The following is a 15,550-nucleotide window of genomic DNA, read 5'->3' as shown; positions in this document are numbered from 1 at the left end:
TCATTTTTATTGAATTATGGTCTGCCCAAATGTTAGATTTTATTTCAATTTCTTGTATCATGGCCTTTAAATCCAAAGAAGCCCATATCATGTCAATTCTTGACCATGATTTATGTCTGTTAGAGTAAAAGGTGTATTGTGCTTTTTCCGTGTACATCTCTCTCCACATGTCCTGTATACAAAATTCATCTTTCATTCTTAGAAAGGATTTAGGTAAAACATTACTTCCTTTTTTCCCCTGTTTGTGACTTTTATAGTCCTGTACTGGATCAACAATTGCGTTAAAGTCTCCAAGAATACACAAGCTTTGGTAGTTTAAATCCACAAGTTTATCATATAATTGCTGAAAGAATTGATCTTGTTTCTCATTGGGAGCATATATCGCCACCATCAATATTTGTTTTTGATTCCATGTAATCTCCACCATCAGTATTCTTCCCTCTTCATCAGCATAAATTTGTTTTGGATTCATCTTTTCTTTTATATAAAGCGCTATTCCTCTTTTCTTTTGTGATGCCAAGGAAAAGTAAAGTTTGCCAAGTTTTAATTGTTCAAGTATTCTAGAATGTTGTAACTTAATGTGTGTCTCCTGGAGACAAATTATATCCATTTTTAATTTTTGTAGTCTATGAAATATTTTACTCCTTTTTGATGGGGAGTTAAGACCATTTATATTTATTGAAAGAATTCCAATTTCCTCCATAATTTCAATTGTATCACGGTCTCAATTTTCTAGGAGAGCTTATCTCTCTCTGATCTTTAGGCCTCACATCTTCCTCTGGTTGAGTCTTTTTAGGTGCATCTTCCTCCGTTTGTTTCGATGTTCCTGCAGTCATTTCCTCTGGTTTCTTAAGTTCCGCCTCACCTCTCTCCAAGAAATTTCTATGATTATTAAAGAAATCCTCTGCTTGTTGTGGGGTGTTCAATCTGTATCTTTTTGTGTCCCAAAAAATTAATAGTCCTTCTGGGACTAACCATCTGAAATTCATTCCTTTACTGATCAATTTCCTCGTTTAGAATTGGTATTCTCTTCGAGATTCTCTAATTCTTATTGAGATCTGTTTGAGAACTACCAAATCTTTATCTTTGTATTTCAGGAGTTGGTCCCTCACTAATCTCAGGATCTCATCCCGAAGTGCTCTTTTGCTGAATCTAATATGAACTTCCCTAGGCACTCTATTTCTTCTTGCATAATTTGAATTCACTCTATAGACTTGATCAATTTCTCTTTTAATTTGATCCATTTCCATTCCGAGCAAGTCTGCCAATAACTCAGTCATCAATAATAACAGGTTCTCATCACTCTCTTCTATCACATTTTGGAATCTTAGAAAGTATGATGCGCGTTCAAATTCCATCCTTGCCACACTTTCTTCCAGCTCTGCATTAGATTGCGCCAATCTCTGATTTTCATCTTGGAGAGCCTCTAATTTCTGGTCTACTATTACTGACTTGTCTTCAATATTTTGCATTTGTTGTTGAGTATCTGACATTGCCTGTTGAAAAGCTTCCATTTTTTGATCCACCTTAAGCAAATCATTTTTCAAGTCATGAGATCCTTCTTCATTTCCATTTTAGAATCCGTAATTGCCTGGAGAATGGTTTGTGTGTCCTTTCATGGACTTTTGTCCACTGCCATGGAGCCTGTTTATCCAAGAGCTGGTGTAATGCAGCCTTGTGAGGGAGAAATGAATGGTAAAAGTTTAACAGTCCCAGAAAAGCCTGAAGTTCACTTTTGGACTTGGGACTTGGGATCTGCTGAATTGCTTTGAGCTTGGATTCAGCAGGATGGATGCCTTCAGCATCAATACGGAACCCCAGAAACTCTGTGGAAGTGACTCCAAACTTACATTTGTCTTGCTTTAGCTTCAGCCCCGCTTGGCGGAAATGCAGCAAGACGGCCCTAAGCCTGTCAGCCAGATTTTCAGATGATTCCTCAGCAATGAGGACATCATCAAAGTAAGGGCAAACTCCTGGAATATTGCGGAGCGTTCGCTCCATCACGCTTTGGAAAATGCCAGGGGCTATGTTAACCCCGAACTGCAGCCTTTTAACCTTAAATGCTTCCCGATGCGTTACAATTGTTTGGGCCTCTGCAGTTGCCTCATCAACTAGTAGTTGTTTTTTTTTTATTATTTTTTATTTTATTTAATTTTTTTCAAAAATTTTACAAATAAACATCCACCCCCCCCTCCCAAACCACCCCCCTCCCCCCCCCTGACTTCCCAGAACTGAATATAGGATTATTAAACAAATTTTAAAAAATAACGTATACAATTTATAAGATAATTAATAATAATAATAAAAATCATAATAATAATATATATAATAATAATATACATAACATAAACTTTAAAGTAAATAATATATATAAAAAAAAGGAAGAAGAAAAAAGGGAAAGAGAAAAGAGAGAGAGAAAGAAAAAAGAAAGAGATAGGCGAAAAATAAAACATATATAGAAAAGTATATAAATAATAATACAGAAGAAGAAAGAAAGAAAGAAGAAAAAAAAACAATCATTACAAATTATAAAAAGGCTAAATAATATTTTTCCATATCCAAATTATGTTGCATAAAATTTATCCATTTTTCCCATACCGCAAAAAATTTCTCTTGAGATTGCTCCTTTAAAAAAGCCGAAATCTTTGCCATTTCTGCCAAATACGAAACTTTATAAAACCACTCTTGTAAATTAGGCAAGGATTCCTTCTTCCAATATTGTCCTATTAACAGCCTAGCGGCTGTAATCAAATTTAGCATCAATATAACCTCCCTAGCATCACAATCAGTAACAATACCTAATAAAAATAATTGCGGAGTAAATTTTACCCTCCTTCTAAAAATTCTCTGAATATTCCACCATATCTTAATCCAAAAAGCTTTTATATGCTTACACGTCCACCAGATATGATAATAAGTAGCATCCAAGTGTCCACATCTCCAGCATTTCGGCTGTAAATTAGAGTACATAATGGACATTTTCTTTGGATCAAGGTGCCATCTATAAAACATCTTATAAAAATTCTCTCTTAAATTTTGCGCTTGTGTGAATTTAACATTTCTTATCCAAATAAGTTCCCAAGTATCCATTGAAATCGATTCACCAATATTCTGTGCCCATTTAATCATACAATCTTTAACTAATTCAGATTCTGAATCCAATTCCACTAAAACCCCATAAACTCTCTTAATATGGGTTGGCCTTTGATCTCTTACTTGTTTTAGGAGAATTTCATCTTCTCTAAGCCAGCCCATTTTACAATCCATCTTCCATCTGTCCACTATTTGTCTATATTGGAACCATGAATAAGTTAGATTTTCATGTATTAGTTCTTCCAAAGATTTTAACTGCCAGTCTTGGCCATCCCATCTAAGTAACTGTGCATAAGAAACCATATCCATATTAACCCCTTTCCTTATACCTTCTATGGCATGCCGAGGTATAGCCCATAATGGTATTTTAAAATCAAATTTATAATACTTCCTCCACACTCTAAGCAAAGAGATTCTTATAATATGAGACTTAAAAACCCAATCCACTTTTTTATTAAATATTAAATAGGCATGCCATCCAAAAAGTAAATCCCAACCTTCCAAATGAAGTATTTCTATATTTGTTAAATTCACCCAATCGCTGATCAATGTTAGTACTACAGCATCATAATACAATTTCATATTTGGTACCTTGAGTCCACCTCTCTCACGAAAATCTTGCATTATTTTAAGTTTCACCCTTGGTTTTTTCCCTGCCCAAAAAAATTTATTAATACCTTTTTGCCATTCATCTAAATTACGATCACTCTTTAAAATAGGTAACATTTGAAACAGAAAAATAAACTTTGGCAGGACATTCATTTTAATAACTGCAATTCTACCCATAAGGGATAACTGTAAATTGTTCCAATTTTTTAAATCCTTCTGTATCTCCGTCCACAACTTTTCATAATTATTTTTATACAGTTTTGCATTGGAAGCAGATAATGTAACCCCCAAATATTTTACCTTATCAACAATTTCAAAGTCTGTTAACTTAACTAGAACCTGTTTATCACCATTAGTCATATTTTTAGCTAATATTTTGGTCTTATTATTATTAATTTTAAAACCAGAAACACGTCCATATTGTTGGATCAATTGTAATAATTTTACCACCGAACAAATAGGTTGAGACAAAGTAACAACCAAGTCATCTGCAAAGGCTCTTAATTTATATTCTTTTTTATTAATTTCTATTCCTTTTATTTCTTGAGACTCCCGAATTTTAATCAACAATATTTCCAATGTTAAAACAAACAATAACGGGGATAACGGGCATCCCTGTCTTGTACCTTTTTCTATTACAAAAGCCTCTGACAAACCCCCATTTACAATAAGTTGAGCAGTCTGTTTTTGATATATATTAGATAGTACTTGTAATATATTTTGTCCAAAATTCATCTCCTTAATTAAACATAACATAAACTGCCAGTTCACTTGGTCAAAGGCTTTTTCAGCATCCAAAAATATCAAGCCTGCAGAGACTTGGTTATTCTTTTCTAAATACTCTAATAAATTAATAATTTGTCTAACATTATTTTTCATATACCTTCCAGTTATAAAACCCGATTGATCCTTATGTATAATCTGCTGCAAAATCCCCATAAACCTATTAGCTAAGATTTTTGCAAAAATTTTATAATCCACATTTAAAAGAGATATAGGCCTATAATTTTTAGGCAATGTAAGATCTTGATTGTCTTTTGGAATCAGTGATATAAATGCATTACGCCAAGATGGAGGGATCTCTAACCCCTGTAATAAGTTATTAAACAATTCACACAACGGTTGAGTCATCTCTTCTACTAGAGTTTTATAATAAATAGATGTCAACCCATCCGTACCCGGCGCTTTGCCCAATTTCAATTGTTTAATAGCTGTAACAATTTCTTCCTTAGTAATTAAACCATTAATCTCTTTTTCCTGATCTTCTGTTAATTTAGGAAAATTAACTTTACCTAAATAATTGTTTATATCTGTAGTTTGAATATTAGTACTCTTGTATAATTTTTGGTAGTATTCTAAAAAAGATTTCTTAATCAATTCTTTCTGATAAACCAATTTACCATTATAATTTATTTTATCTATATTCCTCTGTTTCTGTTTCTTTCTTAACTGATAAGCCAACCATCTCCCTGGTTTATTAGCATTACAAAATGTATTTTGTTTCATAAATAGTAAATTGGTTGCAACTTGATCAGCCATCAACATGTTAAATTGTGTTTTTAACAGTTTTATAGCTCCTTTCACCTTTTCATCTAAAGGATTTAAAATTAGAAGTTTCTCTTTTAATTTAATCTCCTCTTCTAAATCTTTACGTTTCTGAATCTGTTTCTGTCTATGCAAGTTATTCATTTTTATCAAAATACCACGCATAAAAGCTTTACTTGCATCCCACACCATTGACATTGATGTTCCCTTATTCATATTTAAAGCAAAATATTCCTTTAAACATTCCTTTAGTTTATGGACATTTTTTTCTTGTTTAAATAAATTCTCATTCACCCTCCAGGATCTCCTGTCTTCTTTCTCAGCAAACAGTTCCATCCAAACTGGACTATGATCAGACAATGTCCTAGGAAAAATTTTTACATTCTTCACCCTGTTGTATAAATCTGTTGTAATAAAAAAAAATCAATTCTTGAGAAAGATTGGTGTCTATCTGAGAAGAAAGTAAAGTCCCTTTCTTCCTGGTTACGTTCACGCCAATAGTCTCTCAATTCCCAATCTTCTTTCATGTCAAAGAAGGCTTTAGGTAGCTTAGCCTGTTTAAAAAAAGTAGAAAAGCCTTTTTTATCCTTTTGTATATCTAAGACGCCATTCCAGTCTCCCATTAAAATCACAGATCTATAGTCCAACAAGGTTATTTTCTGATGTAGCAACCTGTAGAATTGCTCCTGTTGCTGGTTTGGTGCATACAGCCCCACAATAAGAATTTTCTTGCCATATAAACCAAGTTCAAGCATAACATATCTTCCATGAGGATCTGATTCTAACAGGATAGCAGATAAATTCTTCTTAACATAGATTACCACACCCCCTTTTTTCCCAGGGGCGGGAGATACAAAATGAGATCCCAAACGAGGATTGTTTAAGTATTTTTGGTCTTTAGATGTAATATGAGTTTCTTGCAAACAGATAATATCATTGTTGTGTTGCTTTAAATAATGGTAGATTTTTTTTCTCTTTTGAGGAATATTTAATCCATTAACATTCCAGGTCAGGAGCTTTGCCATCTCCCTTGGCCTTGAGCCTGGAGAAGATCCCCTCAAATTCTGCTACTGAAGAGTATGTTGCAGAGCTTTTGGGTCTTGCTCCTCCCACCGGCATTGAGACAATTTGCTGAGTAGATTCTTTAATTTCTTTTTCTTTTTTCTGTTGTTCTTTTTCTTTGCGTTTATGTGCTGCACGGGTCATTCTCTGTTCTTTAACCTCTGCTTGAGACATCCATACCACCTGTCCAGCAGTCATCACACCTGTACCTTCAGGTTTCTGTTCCATCTCTTTATCACTCAAGACTTTGTGCATCATGGGCAGAGGTGAGCCTGCACCCAGGACCGTTTTGTAAAAATCCTTAGCTTTAACAACTGTATTAAGTCTGTAACGTGTCCCCGCATGGCTCAGAACAATACCCATCGGAATCTCCCATCTAAATGGCATCAGTCTTGCTTTAAGTTCATTTGCTAAAAAAGCAAAATCTTTTCTGCTTCTTAAAATTTTAGGTGGAATTTCCTTTAATATAATAATATCTTGGGCAGCAATCTGGAATCTTTTGTTGTAGAAAATTTGCAAAATCTGGTTTCGCAAAGACTTCTTAGCAAAATATATCACCACATCTCTAGGCAGATTCTTCTGTTTTGCAATCCAAGAATTAACTCTATAAATTCTTTCCACTTCCCCACGTAACTCATCTTTATCTATGTTCAAAATAACAGCCAAGTCATTAATCACCATTTCCATCAAGTCTTGGGTTTTATCTTCTTTCAGGCCTCTTATTCTCAAAGCATATTCCATCTGTCTATACTGGAACATAAGAATATCATCTTGTGAAGCTTCCACTTTTTTCTCCATATCTTGGAATTTATAATCCAAAAGTTCTACTGTTTCTTCAATTTCCTCCACTCTAGAGTCCAGCTTCACAACCACTGAGGCCACTCCAGATAAAGCTAAAAGTATATCATCCCTCAAAATAGCATTATTCTGTTCTAAAAGTTCCTTCATCTCTTGCTTCATTTCTTCCTTACTTTCAGATTTATTCTGTTCCAACAATTGCTTCATTTCCTCCCTAAACTGTGACACAGCATTTACCATTATTTCTTTAATGTCTTGTGTTGATGTACCAGATGGGGGAGGTGAAGGTGGAGTAGTTTTAGGTTGCTGCACTGAGGGTATTATTTTAAGTTGTTGTTGCCCAGTAGAAGTAACAGGAGAAGAGATTACCTTAGGAGCTGTAGTAGCTGGTTGTCGTTTTGAAGCCATTTTAATTTATCTTCCTTTCTTCATAAAAATACCAGTAAAAAATAAAAAATCCAAAAGATTAAAAATAAAATAAAATAGAATAAAATAGAATCAATTTAGAAAACTCCCAGAAGATAAAATAAACTTAAAAAAGAAAACAGTATTAAGCAATAATTCAGCCAGTCCGTCTTTCAAAAGAAAAACTTTCAAAACGCCATTTTACTTTCACTCTCACTTTTCTGCCCGCAAGAAAAAAAAAGAAAGCTCAAAAAATAAAAAAAAATCAGCACATACTAAATAAACTAAGTAAACTAAAAAAAAATAAAATAAAGCTAAACTATAAATAAAGTCCTTTAAACAGTTCTGTCCGGTTTAAAATTACTCACGGTTACTTTAAATACGGAGATGGTAGCGGCGTTTCGCTTTGTTTCCAAAGAAACAAAGACAGCTGAGAGGCGGAGAAGGCAATGAACTCTGAGGGAGCACTCTTTCTACCCCCCTAAAATAAAAATCCAGGGAAGGTTAAGAGGTTCTACCTCTATTCATGCAATCTCTACCCCTTCCCTTCGCCCGGGAAGAGGATTACGAGCCGCGGGCCAGCTGATGAACGCTGTGCTCCGCGGATCTAACACCATCTCAGGAGGACGGCTACAAAGTAGCCGCCATCTCCACCGCCTTAACCACCGGAAGTCCATCAACTAGTAGTTGTTGATAAGCCTGAGCCAAGTCAAGCTTGGTGAAGACTTGGCCCCCTTTGAGGGATGCCAGAATGTGGCTCACCACAGGCACTGGATATGAATGCTGCTGCAATGCTTTGTTAAGTGTGCACTTATAGTCCACATTCTCCATTGGCTTTCAGTGGCGTAATTATGGGAGTTTCCCAAGGACTACTGTCCACGGGTTCTAGAATTCCTGGCTGAAGCAACTTGTCCAGCTCTGCATTAATTTTGTTCTTCAACTCGAAGGCACCCGGCGGGGCTTAATCCTAATGGGGATGACGGATGGGTCTAACCGTAAAGTGATGGGAGGCCCCTTGTACAATCCAAGTACTGGATTGAACACATCAGCAAACTACTTGCAAACTGCTGCAAGGCCTCTCGTTTGCAAACTGTGAAGTGCGGTCACTTGAATCCCAAGGGCCTCGAACCAATCGAGTCTAATGAGATTCGTGCGGTCACCCCTGACCACAACTACATCCAACAAAGTTCCGACACTGCACCTTGAGCATGGCCTCCCCCTTCACGCTGACTTGGGAATTCTGGAAGTCAGTAAGAACTAAATTTGATGGCCTGAGTTTGGCTCGCTGGCCACTTTTACAACAAATTTTCTTGAAAATGTCCTGAGATATGATTGATAAAGCAGACCCTGTGTCCAACTCCATCGCAAGGGGAACCCCCTGCAACTTGACGTCAATGTAAAGCTTGTTTCTTAGTGGCCTATGGGGCCCAGTTTTAAAAATCCTTCTACAGGAGGCGCAAAAACCCACCCTATTCTGGCTGGGGACCCTGGTACCTTTCCAAGGTAATTTTTCCGAAGACTGGTCTTTCTGGTGACCCAAACAGATGGTGACTATGTGGCCTTGCCTGTCACATGCCCAGCAAATGGCAGAGCGGAAACGGCAATCAGAGTGCTTGTGGCTTCCTCCAGATCTGAAACACTGAGGGAATGCAGTTGCCTTGTTGTTGTGCTCTTGGGACCTTCCATCTGCTGGCTGCTGCAATCGGTCAACCTCCATCTCTGCATCCTGTTCAGATACCTCTCAAGCGACCTCCTGGTGGACTGAGTTTGACATTGGAGGGTTCTTAGCGAGTCTCAGGGCCTTCACAGCTCCGCCCGCTGCCTCATCAGCTGAAATCTCTCTCATGGCATCCTGGAAGGAAACATCTTCCCTTGCGAAGATCTTCTGTTGCAGCTCACGACTTCTCAGTCCACAGACTAAATGATCCCGAAGCCTTTCTTCCAGGTCCTTGAATTCGCATGGCCTAGCTGCTTGTCGCAATGCAGCAATAAAGTCTGCAGCAGACTCTCCAGGATGCTGGTCCCTCTGCTCAAATGCGTGTCACCATACAATCACTGAAAGCTTCGGTTCAAAATGTTCTGTCAACATCCTCTTCAGCTCAGCATAAGCGATGGATTCAAGTGGTGCTGGGGTGACCAAATTCTCAGCAATATCAAAAGTCTCTTACCCACAGACACACAGTAGCATAGCAGCTTTAAGACCATCCTCCTGAACTTGGTTTACCCGAAAGTAGTACTCTACCCGGGCCACATAAGAACTCCAATGTTCCGGATGAGCTATGTCGAATTCCGACAGATGGCCTAGCCTGGACATCGTTACTTCCCAGTGGCCTCATCAACGCCTTGTGCTGCAAGGCTTGAGAAGGGGTCCCTTTTGCTGAGCTCTCCTCCAGTGTTCTCGTACTGGCAGGCAGAGTTGCCTCTCCAGACGCCGAACTTCCCAGCGCTTCAGGCCTTCCGTGGTAAGTCAGCCTATCTTCTTTTTGTTGTTTCCCTTGCAGCACATCCCACCTTTGTCGCCAATGTTCTGTTTTCAATATAAAGGCCTTGAGACAAGGCAGGAGTAACAACAGTCTTCTCTTTATTCAGATCTCAACAGAACCAATACAAATTGGTGTGGATTCCTTTTATACCTCTTTGCAGGGACAGTGTCAACCAATCAATGCAACGGATTCTCCAGCCTTGCACATGCGCAATAGGCTGGAGACAGCCTGTCTAGTCCCGAGCATCCACGTGTTCTGCCCAGGCCTCTCTGCAGCTTCCTGCACCTGCTGAGTCACTCAGCAGGCCCAGGACATAACATATACTATCTCAGAAAAGTGGCTGTCTAGTCTCTTCTTAAAAGCCTCCAGTGATTGAACACCCACAAAGTCTGAGGACAAGCTGTTCCACTAGTTAATTGTCCTCATTGTTAGGAAGTTTCTCCTTAATTTCAGGTTGCTTCTCTCTTTGAATAGTTTTTAACTGTAGTTTCTTGTCCTGCCTTCTGGTGCTTTGGAGAATAATTTGACCCCCTCTTCTTTGTGGCAGCCCCTCAAATACTGGAATACCGCTATCATGTCATTCCCGTTTCTTCTTTTCTTTTCAAGAAGGCACTAGAAGGGGACGAGTGGTTTGCTAGCCACAGAAATATGGGCTGACTTGGGTGGGTGGGGGGGAAATGCTAGCCAGAGACTGAAAACTATGGAGGTGTACCATGACTCAAAATTAGTGGGGCACTTTGGATTTGTAAAAACTTTATACCTCCTTAAAAGGCAACTCACTCAAAAAAGACACTGAGAACTACATCTCCAGCTGCCCAATATGTGCAAATGCTGGCAAAAAAATCAATAACGCTGGGGCTTCTGAAAATAGTGGCTAAGCTGTCAGCACCCTAGAGAAAGATCTCTGTGGACTTTATCATGGAGCTTACCGAAAGTGCAGGAAACACTGTAATATGGGTTGTGACTGACCTGTTCTGTAAACAGGTCCACTTTATCCCCTGTCAAAAATACCCATCGCAAAGGGACTTGAAAAAATGTTTTTACATCATGTCTATCTCTTACTTGGAGCCCCACAAAGAATAATTCCCTACTGAGATGTCCAATTCACCTCCAAGTTCTGGAAAGCTTTTTTGAACTTATTAGATAGGGACTAAGTTCTAATCATCATCTGCAAACAAATGGGGGGACATAACAAATGAACTCTGTTCTAGAACATACCTTTGATCAACAGGACCTCCTGCCTTTTGCTGAAGTAGCATATAGCAACACAGTACACACAAGTACTGATTTCACCCCTCTCTGGGTAGCAATAGAGCAGGACTTGAACCCTATGCCTGAACTGCCAAGTGAAGACTCAACGATACCTTCCCTAAAAGAGTGGATAGAGCAGCTTAAAAATACTTGGCCGCTAGTACGCAAAGGCTGAGGCTAGGGAGGCTTACAAGGCACAAGCCATTAAGAAAAGAATTGAACCTAAACCATTCCATTTTGAGGACCGAATGTATTTGTCCACCCATTTTGTCCAATCCTTACAACCCTCAAAAAGCTAGGACTGAAATATATAGGGCCTTTCCCAATCAAATTGTCAGAATCCAATTATATTTCATCTCTAGTTATCGACTATGGAAAAACCCATTTCTTCCCTCTCTGAATTCTGTCATACTACGAAGGGGAAGGGGGATGAGCAAAGGGGTTTTATGGCTCTCACTTCCTTCATACAACTTCAAAGGGACTGAATGTGGATATCACCAAAAGGACTAACCATAACAATAGGGCCCATCACCTTTCATGTACTCCTCTCTGAAGTCTCCCGCCGGCTGTGAGGAAAAAGGGGGCGGAAATGTAACGCCTGGGATTGTCACTGGAAAGATGGTGGGGTGGGGGGCTGCTTGGGACCACTTAAAATCATGAATGGGAGGACTTGGGCCCCAGGTCCTGTCTAGAACGCCTGCAAGATTCTCTTAATAAAGATGCCTGTTGGAAGAAATATTCCAAGAGTTCTGTCTTCTTAAGATGCAAAGTGGGGTGGGTCCTTACACAAATGCATCATTAGTTCAGTTACAGTTGAACTGGAATTGCCTAAGTCATTGAGACAGGTCCACCCTGTCTTCCACTGTAGCTTATTAAATAAGGAAGTTATCTCCCTTCTGGGACCAACACCCCCCCCCAGGTCCCCAAACAGGTTTTGGTGGAAGGGGAACAACATTTTGAGATCAAGGGGAACCACAGAGGAACCACACATTATTTAGTCAAATGGAAAGATTTCCCTGAAGCACAAAATGAATGGGTACATAAAAACACATTAGAGCCCCCAGATTATTGAAATGTTGCCATGACTGCTACCCCAATAAACGCAAATAACCTTATTTTTTATTCTTTTCCTTCCCTTTTATTATTTTCTCTCCTCCAGGTACTCTTCTTCTTCTAGGGGGCAGCATGTCAGGTCCCTGTTGGAATGCTGCCATTCCAAGAGGGAGAGGGACGGCTAGTTGGGGTTTAAAGAATTTGTTGCTTTCACTTTGATGTATTAGTGTGGGAAACAGGGAGGGGGGATGGGCTGCCAGGGCCATCTGGGTGGATTCCTTTCCAGACGGTTTCAGCCTGCTACCAAGGTTGCAGCACCAAGAAGACACTTTGTTATCACCTTTTCATCTCGGAGTTCTCAAAACACCTTCATGCCTTTTGATTGGTTCCTGATGGACTGCGGCATTGGGGTGGAGTTTGAACAATGGCAAATTAGCTTAATGTTCTCACGAAGGAACTTCAGATTCTGCCTGGTTTCTTTGTAATCACTTTATCTCAGTAAAATATCATATTGAAGTAACGCTTGTTTCATGCTTTCCTGAGTAGACAGCTCTAGAAGGCAGGACCTCACATTAATTATAGTTGAATATAGTGCATTTTCTTTAACAATTACAATTTAGGTCTTTAATACATTTATCAATTTTTACTATTTCTAATAGCTATTTCTAATTTTTATTACAAACAGGATATTTAGCTTTAATCTTTTTATAGATAATTTAAAAGTATGCTTTTATGTTGAGGCATTAATTAATTAATTTAGATTTCTGTACATGTAACTCCAAACCAAGTCTGGTAATAAAACAATAAACAATAAAAACATAATATAAAATAAAATAAGATTGGGTTACTATTTGCAAAACCATAGACAATAATGTATCCCACAATGGGCTCCATCCATCTTAATCCAAGGCCTTGGGGAACAATCAGATTTTCAAGTCCTTATGGAACAGTATAAAATGAAAACCATACCGATTTTTTGGGAGGGGGGTCTTTTTCCAGAAGGCATGAGATTGCTTCATCTACTTAGCAAAGATCCAGTTACTTTTTGACCCAAGATTTTTCAAGAAAATTTAATTAACAGAGGTAAAATCCTTGGGAATATTCATTTTAATCAGAGGTATATTCCTCATTCTAGAAATGTTACTGGAAGATACAGAAACTTAAAAGAGCTTAAACATAAGCATTCATTTCATATGATGGGAGGATGTTTTGTTTTTGTCTTCCTATTGCTAAATACCATTATTTTTGCTACAGCCATAGTGCAGTGCTATATTCTTCAGTATGCAACTAATGACTTCTTTCTATTCTGTTGCAGAAATATATGGTGAGGGTGGTTTAAACTATGGCTCAGTTCTATTATAAAAGAAGCATCAATGTCCCTTACAGAGATCGCATCCCTCTTCACATCGTCCGAGCAGAATCTGAACTCTCACCTGCCGAGAAAGCCTATTTGAATGCTGTAGAAAAAGGAGATTATGCCAGTGTGAAGCAAGTCTTGGAAGAAGCAGAAATTTATTTCAAGATTAATATTAATTGCATTGATCCTCTTGGAAGAACAGCTCTCCTCATTGCAATAGAAAATGAAAACTTAGAGCTCATAGAATTACTCTTGAACTTTAATGTCTATGTTGGAGATGCTCTGCTACATGCCATCAGGAAAGAGGTGGTTGGTGCAGTTGAGTTACTTCTCAATCACAAGAAGCCCAGTGGGGAAAAACAGGTATCTGGAGAAGCTACCAGTTTATGAGGGAACATTCACTCCTATCAACCATTCCAAATAAATATCTAATAGAAACAGTAGGTCTTTGCACTAAGATCAAGTCTGTTTGAATCAGTAGCTTGATTGTAACAGTAACTCATGAAGGTTGAAAGTGTGAAGTGTGCATATGAAAGATTCAATACTATTTTATTATGATGCTTCTTTGCCTTATTAATTACACCTTAAAATTAATTATTTCCTTAAGTTCATACCCCCAATGTGGCTAAATAAATCATTTGACTATAGAGAAAGACATCTAGAGAAACAAAATTGACATTTAATAATTATGGCATGTGCCAAAAAATAATTTCTTAATCAAATCTTTGCCAGAAAAATTAATGACCATGATTATTTTGCAGAATATTATAGTTTTCTCAGAATGAGGGTGAACTCCCCAGAGTCCTGAACCCATTTCTTTGCCACTTATTTTTTTAAAATCTCTTATTGCTGAAGATTCTTGATGCAGCTGCCAAGACCTATAACTCTCTTCTTTCTTGAATTTCAGCCACTAGCTTAAATGTTGGGGAAAATCTCAAAAAGGGACCCTATATTAAATCACATTTCAAAAGCCAATTACAATATTAATGTTGGCATTTATTCATTCAGTTTTACATCCCAAATCCTGCTCATTTTAATCTCTGTTACAAGGACCTCTGTGATAAGGATGCATAACATTTTCCTGGTGAATGAATTCAGAAACTGGGTAATAAAAATTATTGTAGTCACTATATACTAAATACATGAACATATATGTTGAATTAGTCCTTCTCTGAACATCCAGTTGTCCTTCAAAAAAGTTAAATGGGGATGGAGTGTTTAGTACTTGAATGAGAAACCATCAGGAAATCCAAGGGTTATAGACTAGCATCAAAATATGCATTTTACCAAAAAAAATATTGGCAATTTTTATTAGCATCACTATAAGAAAAATAGGCTAAGTATACCCATTCTCAACTTATATATGCCATGCATTCACTGTATATTCTCATGTAACTTTAAAATCTGACTTTAAAGAATTTTGTTCTTCCCAAGATAAATCTCTTTGCCAAGAGTGAGAAGTGCCAGTTTGCGCAAACCACGAACAACTTTCTGGGCCATTACATCTTGCCCGAGGGTGTGGAGATGGATCCAGAGAACATAAAGTCGCTGCAGGAATGGCAGCTTCCACAGAGGGTCAAGGACGTGCAGTGTCTGTTGGGGTTCGTGAATTATTACCACATGTTCATTCCTTGTTTTGCGACCCTGACCGCTCCTCTTTCCAATCTGTTAAGGGGTGAAGTTCTGCAGGGATGTGGAAGAGCAGGGGGCCTTGGATGTCCTTAAGGCCACGTTTGCCTCTGAACTTATCCTCAAACATCCTGATCGCTTAAGGCTGTTCGTGGTGGAGACGGATGCATCGGATGTGGCCATAGGGGCTGTGCTTCTGCAAGCATATGCTCCTGCAGGTACCTTGTTCCCATGTGCCTATTATTCATGTAAGCTGTCAGCCCCC

General features: G+C 38.2%; 1 protein-coding gene across 2 annotated transcripts in view; it reads left to right on the top strand.

The window, feature by feature from the left end:
• Window positions 1-15,550, top strand: part of TRPC4 (transient receptor potential cation channel subfamily C member 4) — a 188,872-nt gene that overhangs the window by 71,335 nt on the left and 101,987 nt on the right. Inside the window, exon 2 of one of the 2 annotated variants that reach the window (XM_039320406.1) lies at window positions 13,615-14,019. The exons of the other annotated variant lie outside the window; for it this stretch is intronic. Within the exon in view, the coding sequence (XP_039176340.1) occupies window positions 13,642-14,019 (378 nt within the window). The 5' untranslated portion in view covers window positions 13,615-13,641. The remainder of the gene's footprint in view (window positions 1-13,614; window positions 14,020-15,550) is intronic. 2 annotated transcript variants of the gene reach the window in all.

Source organism: Crotalus tigris, unplaced genomic scaffold (genome assembly GCF_016545835.1).
Source record: "Crotalus tigris isolate CLP2741 ecotype Arizona unplaced genomic scaffold, ASM1654583v1 scf7180000023637.1517150, whole genome shotgun sequence".
Lineage (NCBI taxonomy): Eukaryota > Metazoa > Chordata > Lepidosauria > Squamata > Viperidae > Crotalus > Crotalus tigris.
This window is presented reverse-complemented; position numbering and strand designations above follow the sequence as displayed.